At 36.5% G+C, this 14,738-nt stretch overlaps 1 protein-coding gene across 3 annotated transcripts in view; it reads right to left on the bottom strand.

Moving 5' to 3' along the window:
* Positions 1-14,738, bottom strand: part of SNX7 (sorting nexin 7) — a 96,433-nt gene that overhangs the window by 24,236 nt on the left and 57,459 nt on the right. For 2 of the 3 annotated variants that reach the window (XM_004752538.3, XM_013056115.2), the window contains exon 8: positions 29-181. The exons of the other annotated variant lie outside the window; for it this stretch is intronic. In XM_004752538.3, coding sequence (XP_004752595.1) covers positions 29-181 — 153 coding nt within the window. The remainder of the gene's footprint in view (positions 1-28; positions 182-14,738) is intronic. 3 annotated transcript variants of the gene reach the window in all.

Below are 14,738 nucleotides of genomic sequence, written 5' to 3'. Positions count from 1 at the left end.
TGAAGCAATATCATTTATCACTAATTACCTGTTCATAATAGTGGATATTCTCCTCAGCCGTCTCTGTAAACGCTGACTTGATATCATTTTGCATATTGTGTTTCCATCTTTCCCAGTCTGCTTTCAGGGCATTATTAGCGCATTCCACTTTATCTTCAAGTTTTCCGATCTCTTCTGTAAGCTGAATTAGATAACAACGAGAGATGCATCAATCTACGGATTCTTGTTACTGAAATGAATTCATCGGATCCAAGCCAATCATTCTGTCAAGACAGCTTAAGAATAATTCTTTGTTTGGAAAGTCACCGGCATTCACCCTCTGTACTAACCAGTTACAGAAGAAGAAGACTGGGTACATGTCAGAGATGCTGAGTAGAGTTCTAAGGTCTGCCACCAATTAGCATTTGACCTTGGCTAAGTCCCTTGGCTTGGGTTTCACTATTTATAAAACAGAGGAAATTGAACAAGTTACCTCAAAATTCTTTTGCACTAAGTCTCATTACCACTATTGTGTGTGGTGATAATATTTATGTTAAGAGGTATGGTGTCATTCGCCAGCTTCCCATTCCTGGTCCTCATTTTTCAGTTGTTTTTAGAAGGCTCAATTAACTGACATGGTATAATATCCACGAGGATTATGCAGTCCCACCTGGAGACCCAGAGGATTAACCTGCCAAATATCATGGAGCTGGTAACAGAAGCAGGTTTGTATCTCTAGATGCCTGCTAGTCCATGTACCATCAGACAGGCTTAGTGTGATATTTACCTCTCATCCACCAACTTCTGAGCATGTAATCCATCAATTTATTGTTTTATATTTGGTGTGTTTACATATTAATACATATACTTATACAGACTTTATTTATGTACCTATTTATTCATATATTCAGCACATGTTAAGCACCTTCTCTGTATCAGGCATTCTTCTAGGACTTGGAGATTCAGCAGTGAAGACAACAGACAAAAATCCCTGCTTGTACCAGAAATTATACTCAACCGCAGAGACAAACCAAAAGCAAGATAAATGAAACAGGAACTATCAATTGAGAATTAATGCTAAAGAGAAAAAAGGAAGCAGATAGGTAGATACGAAATGGAGGAGCTCACATAAGATGACAGCTCACATAAGATGACAGGGCAAGCCTCAGTGGGGGTGTGTCATTTGATTAAATATCTGGAGTCAGCGTGACGGTGAACCATGAGACTCTCAGGAGGAAAATCATTCCTGGCAGAGGAAACCCCAGGGCAATGGACTGGAAGTGGAAGCATGCCTGGAAGGCCCAAGAAGAACACAGAGACTAGCATGGCTGTGGCATGTAGTGGAGTGAACAACAAAGGGAAGGTTCTAGCAGATGAAGTCACAGAAGGAACGGGTGAACAGATCCTACGGAGCCACGCACTTGGTGGTAAAGTTGATGGATTTTATGCGGTTTGATCCCAAGGCCAGGAAACTTCAAGCAGAACTGATAACATCTCTCTCATATTTTCAAAGGGGCATCATACCTTACCACTGTGGTGTACTGAAAAGTATTTGAAAGAGGCCATTACTTAAGAAGATCCCCATTTCGGAGACATTAAAATGTGAAAATGTGTCTTAGAATCAAAATATGTTATTTTGCTTCAAATTGCTCATGTGAGTTATTACTCTTTTTCATTATCATCATTATTATTTTTGCTATGGAATTTTGCTTTTATGTCCTTGTTTCATTGCAGCTATATTTGCTTTTATTTCCTAAGAATAGACATTTGGTATTATATAAAATCTTCCATTACCAATGGGAGATCTATGTTAATAGTAAGGTTAACTTACCTGTTTTTTGCAGGGGCAGGAGAAGGAGATATTTTTTTACTCGTTTTGTTTGTGAACTATCTCAGTGAGGCCACTTATTACTTTAGAGTATGTGTATTCTTTGGGGTGATTATTCTACTAAATCTTAGAGACTCTGTCTAAAGCGGTGTTAATGGGCTATATTAAAAGGATGTTCGATGGTGGGCTGTGGATGCGAGGGGATAAGATAAGAGTAAAATTGCTGAAAGTCCAAATATTTCAAACAGGATCTGGGTCTGCTGGAAAAAGCTCAGGGGCAGGTTAGAGAACTTCACTCCTCTGGGTTGTTGGGTGAAATTGTGCTATTTTTCATAACCAGATGGAAATTACCAGCAAAATGCCTCTCCTATGTAGAACCAGGAGGCACCTACACCAGCGGTAAGCTCACTATTACTCTCCTCTCCATAGCTTCTGCAGTCTAAAATTGCTATGCACTAGAATGAGATCACTGGCAGACCCTCTCCTAAAATAGGCTTTAGGAAATAGAGTATCTAAGCCATATATATTTTATCTTTCTCCCCTTCCTGACAGTTTAACATGACGTCCCTGCCATAAGGGGTTTACAGGAGTTTTCCCTTCATCAATCCACAACTCCACTCACAGAAGCCCTTGGAACTGGTGGTCTGGCTGGTTGGTGCTTCTGCTCCAGCTGAGAGTTACAGAAGTCCTGTCCTGTTCTCTGACCTTACTCTCACCTACAGAAAGAAGGGTTACAGACTTATCACCACGGCACTGTGATTAAGGAGACTGAAGCCGGGTTAGACTGATTTCAGTTTAAGTCTCACTTCTGTCTTTATAAACTATGTGGCATTGGGTAACACTAGCTGTTGAAGCCCTAGTTACTTCAACTGTAAAATGGATATAAAAATAACAGTACCTACACATAAGGATTTTATTTTATATTTTTTAAAGATTTTATTTATTTATTTGACACAGAGAGAGAGAGATCACAAGTAGGCAGAGAGGCAGGCAGAGAGGGGTGGGGGGATGCAGGCTCCCTGCTGAGCAGAGAGCCCGATGCCAGGCTCGATCCCAGGACCCTGAGATCATAACCTGAGCCAAAGGCAGAGGCTGAACCCACTGAGCCACCAGGTGCCCCGGGACTTTAAATGCATAAAATAATAAACACTAATTCTTTCACAATGCCTGGCAATTTGTTTATTAAATGTTATGTATTACCAGCACCACCTCCACCACTGTGACCACTACCATCACCATCATAATCGTCATCAACATCATCAACAGTGGGTGAAACTGAAATCGATTCCCTCTCCTTTTCCAGAATTTTGCTCTCTGGGAGTATTGCATTCTTGTGCCAGGGTCTTGGTCTTAAGTCATTTTCTAGTGCTATTTCTTTATCTGTTCTCACCAGGGTAGAAGATGATGTATATGCTTTAAATCTATATGATCAACTCTTGTCATTTTTTTGTCACTCTACATGAGTAATTTTTCTTTCTTGGATGATTTCATCATGATTTCAGTTGGAAAAGGAGAAAAGAGACATTAGGTATTTCCCCACACTAAATCATCTTCCCATCATTTCAATTCTAGGAATCTCAAATTGATAATAAGCACAAAGCATCTGGTTCAAATGAAGAGTGAGCTGGACTCTATCTTTCCTAATAATTAGCAAAAGCATAGTATGTCCTTTCCCTTAATTGACTTCAATTTTGGCAAGTTCTTTGGTATAAGGAACTGTGCATTTGGATGGTGCCATCCGGGCTTAGAACATATACACTCAACAAAAGATAACCATTTGGGAGAGTAAGATGTGCCAGAACCTAGCAGGCCAAGGAAGCCCTTCCTGCCACACAGCAGGTTTCAATAACTCTAAAAGCAGGAAATTCAATTCATATTCACTACTATATAATAGCACAGAAAAGACTGAATTAAAAAGGATTAAAGCTTGAATAATTGTTTTCACAAATCCTGGAAGTGATTTGGCCCTCTGTTAGTGGAAAAACAGAAGAAGCAAGCAACCCTTTTTGCCAGGAAAATGTTATAATACCAGAATAAATAGTACAAGATTGTAAGATAGTGGGAAAAAAAATAAGATTTATATTTAACAGCAAGGCTAATGGGTAATTTCTAGCTTCAGTTATATTCAGCTAGAAATTAGCCACACAATTAAATGAAAACCATTAATAGCAGAGCTCAGGCAAACAAAACAAAGTCTTTGTCCAATAGTGACTCCCTACTATAGTACCAGTAACAGCAACTAGAATAATAACCATTTATTGCACTTCTGCCATGGGCCATTGCATTAAGCTATATACTTTACATATATTATTTCATTTAATCTGCATAATAATGTTGCAAATTTGGTATTATTATCTTCTTTTTACACGTTAGGAAACTGGGAGAAAAAAATGAAAGAGATCATACAGTTTTTTAATAGCATTACGGAGATTCAAACTACAGTCTGCCTAAGTCAAAGCCCATGTTTTTTTTTTTTTTTTCCATATTAACAGCACCAAGCTAGCTTGCCTATGGCTTTCAATGTTGAAATGATTCAGCTTTAACTCACGGAGCTTGTAATCTATTAGAATATATGAAGGCAAAAATGCAATAAAAACCAAAGACTATAATACAAAGCAGAATGTGATATATATACCACAACTGAGGAATGATATAGGACGACACAGAACGGAGGATTGACTCTGATTGGAGTAGGGGACGTTTTAACTGTCAATTCAGAAGGCAGAGACTGGGGAAGAAACACCTGGATGAAGGTAAGGTATCAACAAAACCACAAAGATGGCATGCTACCATGATAATGGAATGGATAAGAGGTAGGTTTGGAGTCTGGAGGTAGACAAGAAGAAACCAGAAACACTGCTGGATAGGCTAATTAAAGTTTCACTGCTTGAGGGTATAAATTATATTGAGCATGAAATGGATTCTTTGGGAAATGGCAAATCACTAAAAGTGTTTGACCAGGACAGAGCTCTATTTCCAAAGTCAGTGATGTACAGGGATGGTTATAGAAAAAGGGAGGAGAGGAAAAAAGGAAACCAATTAACTGCATTGGCATCATGAAGAAACAATGGTAAGGAGGACCGGCTTCATCCTAGGCACTCCCTCATCCAGTAGTACTCACTCAGCATCCATCTAGTCTGTATTAGGAACTAAGATAAAGGGCATCCCAGACTGCAGTGTAGGAAGACCCGGAGCTTACCTCCTCCATGGGCACACCAGATCTATACATATATACAGAGCAATTTTTCCTGAAGAACTGAGGGCTGATTGAACAGCCAGACAAAAATGCCACAAAAATAGAAAATTAGAGGCCAATATCTCTGATGAATATAGATGTAAAAAAATCTCAACAAAGTGTTAGTAAAACAAATTCAAAAGTGCATTAAAAGGATCATATACCATGATAAAGTGGGATTTATTTCAGGGATGCAAGAATGTTTCAATATCTACAAATCAATGTGGTACACCACATTAAAGAGACAAAAGATAAAAATCATATGATGATCTCAACAGATGCAGAAAAACCATTTGACAGAAGTTGGCATCCACTTATAATAAAAACTCTCAACAAATTATATACAGAAGTAGTGTACCTCAACATAATAAAGGCCATATGTGACAAACCCACAGTTAATATAGTTAACACTATATTCAATGATGAAAAGCTGAAAGTTTTTACTTTAAGATCAGGAATAAGACAAAGCTTCCCACTATACAATTTTTATTCAAAATAGCAGTGGAAGTCTTAGCCACTGTAATTAGGACAGAAAAAGTAATAAAAACTATCTACATTGGACATAAGTAAAACTGTCACTACTTCTAGATGACATGATACAATATATAGAAAATTCTAAAGATTCCACAAAAAACTATTAGAACTAATAAATTCAGTAAAGTGTTAGGATACAAAATTAATATACAGAAATCAACTGTGTTTCTATATGCTCATAACAAACTATCAGAAAGGGAAATTTAAAAAATAATCCCATTTATAATTGCATCAAAAGAATAAAATACCTAGGAATAAATTTAACTAAGGAGGTGAAAGACCAGGACACTGAAAACTGTAAGTCACTTATAAAAGAAATAAACAAATAAATATAGGGATATTCCATGCTCATGGACTGGAAGAATTAATATTTATTAAAATGTCCATACCACCCAAGTCCACAAAATCCCCATCAAAATGCCAAGGGCATTTTTCAAAGAACTAGAACAAGTAGTCCTAAAATTTGTATTGAACCACAAAAGTCCCCAAATAGTCAAAGCAATCTTGAAGGAAAACAAACAAAAACAAAGCCAGGAGTGTCATACTCCCTGATTTCAAACTATTCTACAAAGCTACAGCAATCAAAACAGTATGATACTGGCAAAAAAAGAGACATAGATCAATGGAATAGAATAGAGAGCCCAGAAATAAACCCACACCTTAGATGGCCAATTAATATACAACAAAGGAGGCAAGAATATACAATGGGGAAAAGACAGTTTCTTTAATAAACAGTATGGAGGAAACTGGACAGCCACATGCAAAAGAATGACACTGGATGAATATCTTACACCACATACAAAAATAAATTCGAAATAGATTAAAGACTTGAATATAAACTTGAAACTATAAAAATCTCCTAGCATAAAATAGTAGGCAGTAAACTCTTTAACACTGATCATAAACATATTTTTTTGGACCCATTTCTTCAGGCAAGAGCAACAAATGCTAAAATGAACACATGGAACTCCATCAGACCAGAAGATTCTGACAGTGAAGGAAACAATCAACGAAACAAAAAGGCAACCTACTGAATGGGAGAAGATATATGCAAATCATAGACCTATCAAGGGTTTAATACTCAAAATATATAAAGAGCATACACAATGTATATTAAAAAAAAACCTGATTAAAAAATGGACAGAGGACTTGGATAGGTATTTTCCAAAAGAAGACATATAGATGGCAACAGGCCCATGAGAAGATGCTCAACATTAGTGGTCACCAGGGAAATTCAAATTAAAACAAGAGGTATGACCTCTCTCATCTGTCAGAATAGCTATCACCAAAAAGATAAGAAATAACAAGTGCTGGCCAGGATGTGGAGGAAAGGGAACCCTTGAACACTGTAGGTGGAAATGTAAATTAGTGCACCCACTACGGATCCCTCAAAAAATTTTTAATTCCTCAAAAAATTAAGAATAGAACTACTGTATAATTCAGCAACTCCACCTCTGGGTATTTATCTGAAGAAAATGAAAATAATTCAAAGAGATATATGCACCCCTATGTTCAATTAATTACAGTAGCCAATAAATGGATGCAACCCAAGTGTCCACATACAGATGAATGGATAGAGAAGATGTGGTGTAGATATACAATGGACTATTATTCACCCACAAAAAAAGAATGAAATCATGACATCTGTGACAAAATAGATGGACCTAGAAAGTGTTATGCTAAATGAGATAAGTCAGAGAATGACAAATACTGATATGTGGAATCTATAAAACAAGACAAACAAACAGAAACAGATTGATAGAAATAGGAAACAAACAGTTGGTTGCCATGGGTGGAGGGGTGGAGGAGATGAGGGTTGGGTGAAATAGTGAAGATGAGTAGAATGTACAAACTTGCAGCTATAAAATAAATAAATCATAAGGAATACTGTCAATAATATTGTGATAACTCTGTGTGGTAACAGATGGTAAGTAACTAGATTTATCATGGGGCTTGCTTTGTGGTATATAAAAATACTGAATCACTATGATATACACCTGAAATAAAGAGGATATTGTATGAAGAGTCAAGAAACTGACCTTGCCCTGAGGGACTCATACCCAAAGGGAGGGATTAAACAATCAACAAGATAAAGAAATGCCAGATAAAGGCATTTTATGTAAAGCAAATAGCTGTTTACAGCCCTAGAAGCATGTTTACTTGGGAGCATCTGAAAAATTATAGGTGGGTTGTGAAAGTTGGTACCTAGAGCATGAGGAGGGGAATTTAAAAAGATGAGGAAAGGAGAGGCTGGTAGTTTTCAGGTCCTGATGGGTTTCCTTAATAGAAGACAAGTAAAATCACTGAAGGAGGCTGAGGAACCGAAAGGACCCAGGGACAGTAGTAACGATCAGAATCCTGATGCAGGGTCACTGAGAGGAGAAAACTTAAATGCTGGGAGACAGAATCAGTAGGGTTTGTCAACTGACAATACGTGGGCATTGGGAGAAAAGTCCGTTTTGCTGTGAAGATTAACTGGAAGAACAGGTTCCAGATAGGAAATGAAAGCCTGAAAGTGACAGGTACAGTCTTATAGAAAGAGAGGGACGTACACTTCTATGTAAACATTGAAAACCACTCAGTCGTATGTAGGGCGACAAACAAATTTTGGAGTTCAAGATCACACTCAAGCTCTGAAACTCTGAAAGTGACTTTGCTGTAGTAATTTGGGTGGTTTGGGCAACCAGGGAGGTGATAGGGAAATGCTAATTATATGCAAACACAGATGAATATTTTAAATAACAAAAAATGAGAGCTGTATGTTTCTGGAAAACACTCAGAGAAGTGCTCTGCATCTCAGTGCAGCTGATGCACATTGCCTAGCTTCTGGACAAGACAAGACTTCTCTTTATTACCAAGGTTTTTAGTGTAATATGTTAATGATGCTTAATTTGCCTTAGAATTCTTCTAGAACAGAAAACAATGATGCGGTTCATTTGAAAACTATTAAAACACTTGTTCCAATAAAATGAGTGCCTAATCCTCCTCGTTAAATATATGAATATATAAGTCTGGTTCCATTCTTTGGCCATATCTCTTGATTCGATAAATTATTTTATAGCACTATGCTTTCAAGGTCCTCAGAAAACTGTAAAACATTTTACAAGTAATTCAAATGTCATTTACACTGAATATCCTCATTTCCAGAACATTTCTGTATGTCCAGGGATCTGCTGCAAGTGGGAAGCAGGACATGTACCTGGAGTGTGCCTGCCTCGGTGACAAGTTCTCCACATCCTAATGACAAGATGCTTTTGTGACCCAGATTCCACATGTCCCGTCCACTGAGGCAGCTCCACTCTGCAGAAGTAACATTTACTTTTCTTCGTTGCCTTAGGGCATTAATACATTGGTTTGGGCTCCTCCTGTTTTCCCGAGTTTTAAAAATTTCACAATCACACACATGTAGAATAGGCTCCTTAATAGTCACGTTTCCTCCTCTGTAATATGAGGAGAAAGTCCCTACTTAATAGGATTCTTTGAATAATATGTTGGTAAAAACCCTGGAACTAAGCACTTAGTGCACCTTAGGGTTAGAGCGGCACCCCAAAGTGACCATGGAAGGACTGGTGTGTCAGAAATGTCCTGAGTCTGCCAGCTCACTCATTTTTACTATCTTAGAGAATCCTTACTGAGAACCTGCATAAAAAAGGAAACAACAGTCATAAAAGAAACAAAGAGACACTCTATCAATAGCTCAGAAAGCTTCCCCACAAGCCCCAATATACCCGAGAGCGTTGGTACCCAGATGTCTATGTAAGGCCATTCCATCAGGAACCCCTCCAAATCAGAAAAAGTCCAGGCATCACCTCCATTTTAAAGAATTAGGTTGCCATTTCATCTTAATAAAGTATCCCACTTTAACCAAGGAACATTCATATCTTGTTAATCACAGAATGATAAAATCCTAAAACAAAAAATGCAAATGGACCTTTTGCTCCCCTGACTCTGAAGGCACTTTAGAGTCTCCTCCTAGTAACTAACAACACCTGATCAGCAACTTAAGAAGACCGCCATATTTCCAAACATTTTCTTCGGCCTTTAGTTTTTCTTATTTATCAGAGATTAGTTATTAGTTCCTAGAAAATACATTAGTTCAGTCAACAGCTACTTGTTGAATTCTAACTGTGCCAAGTGACATGCTAGCACTGGTGCCCCCATGTGAAATACTTCCCTTCTTTTCTCACTCACTTTTTGGCATACTGATTTCATAGAGACAGATTCTTTACCTAATGTCAGAAAATGTTCTCCGTTCAGATACAATTTCATGATGAGATCAATATGGAATGCCTTAATCTATGTGTCTGAAATTGGAATTCCTATATACACATTAATACTCAGGGATGCCCTGAGTATTAATTATTGCTAATGTCATGAATAAATGTGGCATAATCTTTTATGATATTTTATGTGGATAGATATTTTATGGAGATCATATACAAATAGTTTTAAATTAATACAAACATAAACCTATTATGGAATAGTGATACTCAAATGAAACTTTAAAATGTCAGAGCTTAAAAAAATGTTCAGCTTCCACTGGCAATTAATGGGTCCTTCTCAGATGACTGGGGTATACTTTCCAACTTTTCTATATCGAAGAAAGTAAACTCTTAGGGTAAAAATGTTTGAATTACACACTACATTAAAATATGTGTTAGAAGCAAATCTGCTTGACTGCTGAACTATATATTTAATAAATAATTAATATACTTTGGCATGGTAATTCTAGAGGAGTTAATTGCCATGATTACCAACAATTTTGTCAAAGTATCATTTATAAAAATTACAGACTGAGAAAGCAGTTTCCTCACAGTCTATTTCTCTAGGAATAACTGCCAGGCTGATGGGAGAAAATACCAGTCAAACTTTTTTCAATCACTGTGGTCTATCCCTGCTAAATAGCGGTCTAGGGGCGATTTCACTGACCTCTCCAAGAATTACCCTAGCTGACTATTCAATCATCCATCTTTCATTGCTTATCTCTTACATTATAATCTAGAACTAGTGGCAAGTAAACGCACCTTTCCCTCACCCTGTCTTGTCTCCATTTGCAAGCACAGTAGTAAGACCATACAGGCAGCACAATTAAAATTGAAGAGTCTCTCCAGTATCATGACTAAGTCCCTAACCTAACAATGAAACAGCTTCTTGGGGTCTGCTCCAAAAGCATTATTGGAAGAATTTTTTCTTCATTAACAAGTAATGGCAATATCACAAAACTCAGTCCAACGTGGAATAATTTTTGAGGTTAAAAAGACTTGATACAAAAACTGATACTCCCTCCATAAGCAATAGTAATGACAAGTCATTCTTTTTCTTTCCCCAGTTTCACTGAGATGTAATTGACAAATGAAATTGTGTATGTTTGAAGTGTACAAGATAATGACGAATCATTCTTACTTAGAAATAGAGATATAGGGGCGCCTGGGTGGCTCAGTGGGTTAAGCCTCTACTTTCAGCTCAGGTCATGATCTCAGGGTCCTGGGATCAAGCCCTGCATCGGGCTCTCTGCTCTGCAGGGAGCCTGCTTCCCCCCCTCTCTCTGCCTGCCTGTGATCTTTCTGTCAAATAAATAAATAAATAAATAATCTTTTTTTAAAAATAAATAAATAATAAATAGAGATATAAAAGTCCTACAACAAAGTCAAAACCAAACCCACCGATGGTAAAGTTGAATTTACCTGGGATCCAATGACGGTTAAAGTGAGAAAACCTCTTAGTGTAAATTATCACATTAAGTGCATAATGGAGAAAAATCATACACTTACACGAGTAGATGCAGACAACTATCTAATAAAATTCACCACTCACTTATGAATCAACTTCCTATCGTGGAGAATAGGAACTGTATAAATCTGATTAAAAATGGGGGGGATAGCAATCATCATTACTAACGAAAAAAATCTTGAAAGCATTTATGGTAGAATCAGGAATAATAGAAGAATGTCCCATCACTAATAACATTATAATGCATTTTTTAGCCAGCTCAGTAAGAAATGAAATAAAAAAAGAAATATAAAGTATAATGGTTGAATAAATATTAAATATCAAGAAAATAAACAAAACTATCAATATGCACCCATGATAGGAAGGATATCCTACCTAGTAAATCTCAAAGAGTCTACAAAGTATTAAAATTAAAACTGATTTAGAAGATTGCTGGATATAAGATAAATATGCTCAAGTGAATTACATTTCTTTACTCGAGCCAAATACAAAGTTGTAAAATAAAAATTTTTTAGATTTATGATTTCAGATACACACAAAAAATAAGGTTCTCAGGAATAAATTTATCACAAAATGTAGAAGAACTTTTTGGAAAAGACATTTTTGAACTTTATTGAGAGATATACAAAAAGACTTAAATGAATGGTGAGTATCTGACAAATCATTCTATTTTACATCTTCTAGCTAGTTCTCTTTTCTCTAATTTCAGCTTAAATATGTTTCTCAGATAATCTTTTCCAGAAGAATATTTATGTACAAAGTGGCTTCTTTTGCTGTTGTCTATTTCAGACCACTGTTCATTTCCTTAACATTGATTAACAATAGTTAATCTTTTTTTAAAAATTTCCTATGTTGAAATGTAAGTTTGTACCATGAGGACCGTGTGTCTATTTTTTTTTACCATTTTACATCCCCCCCATGTTTACACTAGGTGGGAATTTGATAATTATTTTTAGAATGGAGGGATGATTTTAGAAAAGTGAAATATTAGTAATGAATCTAGGCCTTTTTCCCTACTGCCTTTCCAATGATTATTTCTTTACACTTCTAAATACCACACAAAATTAAAATGAGCCGGTACCCTAACCCTAAAGTAATAACATCACCAAAATTTTGAACAAAACAATTTGAGAATAATAGCTATTCTTTCTTAAAAATATCTTCATTGTTTTCTTTTTTAAAATGGCTTCTCTATTATTTCCTTTTATGGAAAAAAAAATCAACCATTCAATCTATTTATTCAAATGCTAAAAATTTCTCTTCATCATCAGAAAAGCTGGGAAATTATCATTTCGAAAAGTTCTTGAAAATAATATACCTAAATAAAAAGATTTAGATTGCCACTCCATCAGAAGACAATAGAAAATTCAAAAATCCAATTCTAATCTGACAGCTATGTCTTCTTAACAAGTATTAATTAAATTGCAGGGGAGAGATAAGAGGGCTCTTAACAATAAAATTATATTATTTTCTGATTCGTGAGAGAGGTAAGATGTGTCTGGAGAAATCAGATGACTGATTATACAATGCTGCTCAGGCATACATATGATTACTAAGTAGTACCTTTTTTATATACTTTACAATACACACATTTCTTAAAAAGTAGAAACCTTTCTCCCTGAAACCCATTGGTAATTTTATTATCCAAATGGAACATGTTCAGGAAAACACAATGCATTTTTTTAAATGTCAATTTGAATCATAAACACCCACAAATGTAGTTGACACATCACCTTTCAATTCAGCATCTCCAGCACCACTAACATCTCTCAAATAAAGAATATGATTTCCTGTAACACTGGAGGCAACAAAGCCAATTATTTAAAGGGTCCTATTTTTTAAAAAGTAGTGATCTCCTTTGAATCTTCTGTACAACAGAGGTATAGTAAATACATATTGGACTAAAGAGGATTTATCACTTTCTAGGTTTTTCCATGAGTCTTGTTCATAATAAACCTTTTAAAAAGAAATGATGTATCTCCTTAAATATTAAAAAGAAAGTCAAGGGGATACCTGAGTGGCTCAGTGGTTTAAGCCTCTCCCTTTAGCTCAGGTCATGATCTCAGTGTCCTGGGATCAAGCCCCGCATCGGGCTCCCTGCTCAGCGGGGAGCCTGCTTCCCCCTCTCTCTGCCTATTTGTGATCTCTCTGTCAAGTAGATAAATAAAAATTAAAAAAAAATCAAGATCTTTGACCAATGTAATAATTTCCTGTGTTTGTTTCTGAAAAGCATAATCTAAGCTTAGTAAAGCAATATGCTTTATTATCATTAGGTTGTACTGAGATTAAAAGTTATTTCAATGCAAAATCTAAACATGTCTTTTACAAGCCTTTATAGGCTCTATAATTTTCTGTCAAAAGAGACTTTTATTTTATTCATTGCTTAACCAAACAATACCTCACATATTATCTCATTTAATTCTCACTTATAAGGCAAACGTTATTTTTCCCATTTTACCAACAAGAAAAAAGTAAGGCTTTTGAGGTCTCAGTGACTTTTTTTGTAACTTCTTTCTGAAACCTGGGTTCTCTAACTTGTGATCCAACCCTCAAAACACTACCTAACTCCAAAATGGGCCAGTGAACTTCAGTGCATGAGAAAACAGCTCTCAGAGCTACACAAAGGAACTTCCATCTGCATGTAAATCTTTTCTTTTTAACTGACATATAACATTATATTAGTTTCAGGTATACAACATAACAACTCAGTATCTGTACATATGTCAAAGTGATAACCACAATAAGTCTGGTTAACATCCATCACCACTCAGAGTTACACATTTTTTTTCTTGTGATGAAAACTTTTAAGATCTACTCTCTCAACACAGGCAGCAACTTCTTCGACCTCAGCCGCAGCAACATCTTCCTAGGAACATCGCCAAAGGCAAGGGAAGCAAGGGCAAAAATGAACTATTGGGATTTCATCAAGATCAAAAGCTTTTGCACAGTTGGGGCCCCTGGGTGGCTCAGTGGGTTAAGCTGCTGCCTTCGGCTCAGGTCGTGATCTCGGGGTCCTGGGATCGAGTCCCACATCGGGCTCTCTGCTCAGCAGGGAGCCTGCTTCCTCCTCTCTCTCTCTCTCTCTGCCTGCCTCTATGCCTACTTGTGACCTCTCTCAGTCAAATAAATAAATAAAATCTTTAAAAAAAAAAAAAAAAAGCTTTTGCACAGCAAAGGAAACAGTTAACAAAATCAAAAGACAACTGACAGAATGGGAGAAGATATTTGCAAATGACATATCAGATAAAGGACTAGTGTCCAAAATCTATAAAGAACTTAGCAAACTCAACACCCATAGAACAAATAATCCAATCAAGAAATGGGCAGAGGACATGAACAGACATTTCTGCAAAGAAGACATCCAGATGGCCAACAGACACATGGAAAAGTGCTCCATATCACTCGGCATCAGGGAAATACAAATCAAAACCA

This window comes from Mustela putorius, unplaced genomic scaffold, assembly GCF_011764305.1.
Source record: "Mustela putorius furo isolate JIRA1106 unplaced genomic scaffold, ASM1176430v1.1 tig00003853_pilon_pilon_pilon, whole genome shotgun sequence".
Taxonomy (NCBI): Eukaryota; Metazoa; Chordata; class Mammalia; order Carnivora; family Mustelidae; genus Mustela; species Mustela putorius.
This window is presented reverse-complemented; position numbering and strand designations above follow the sequence as displayed.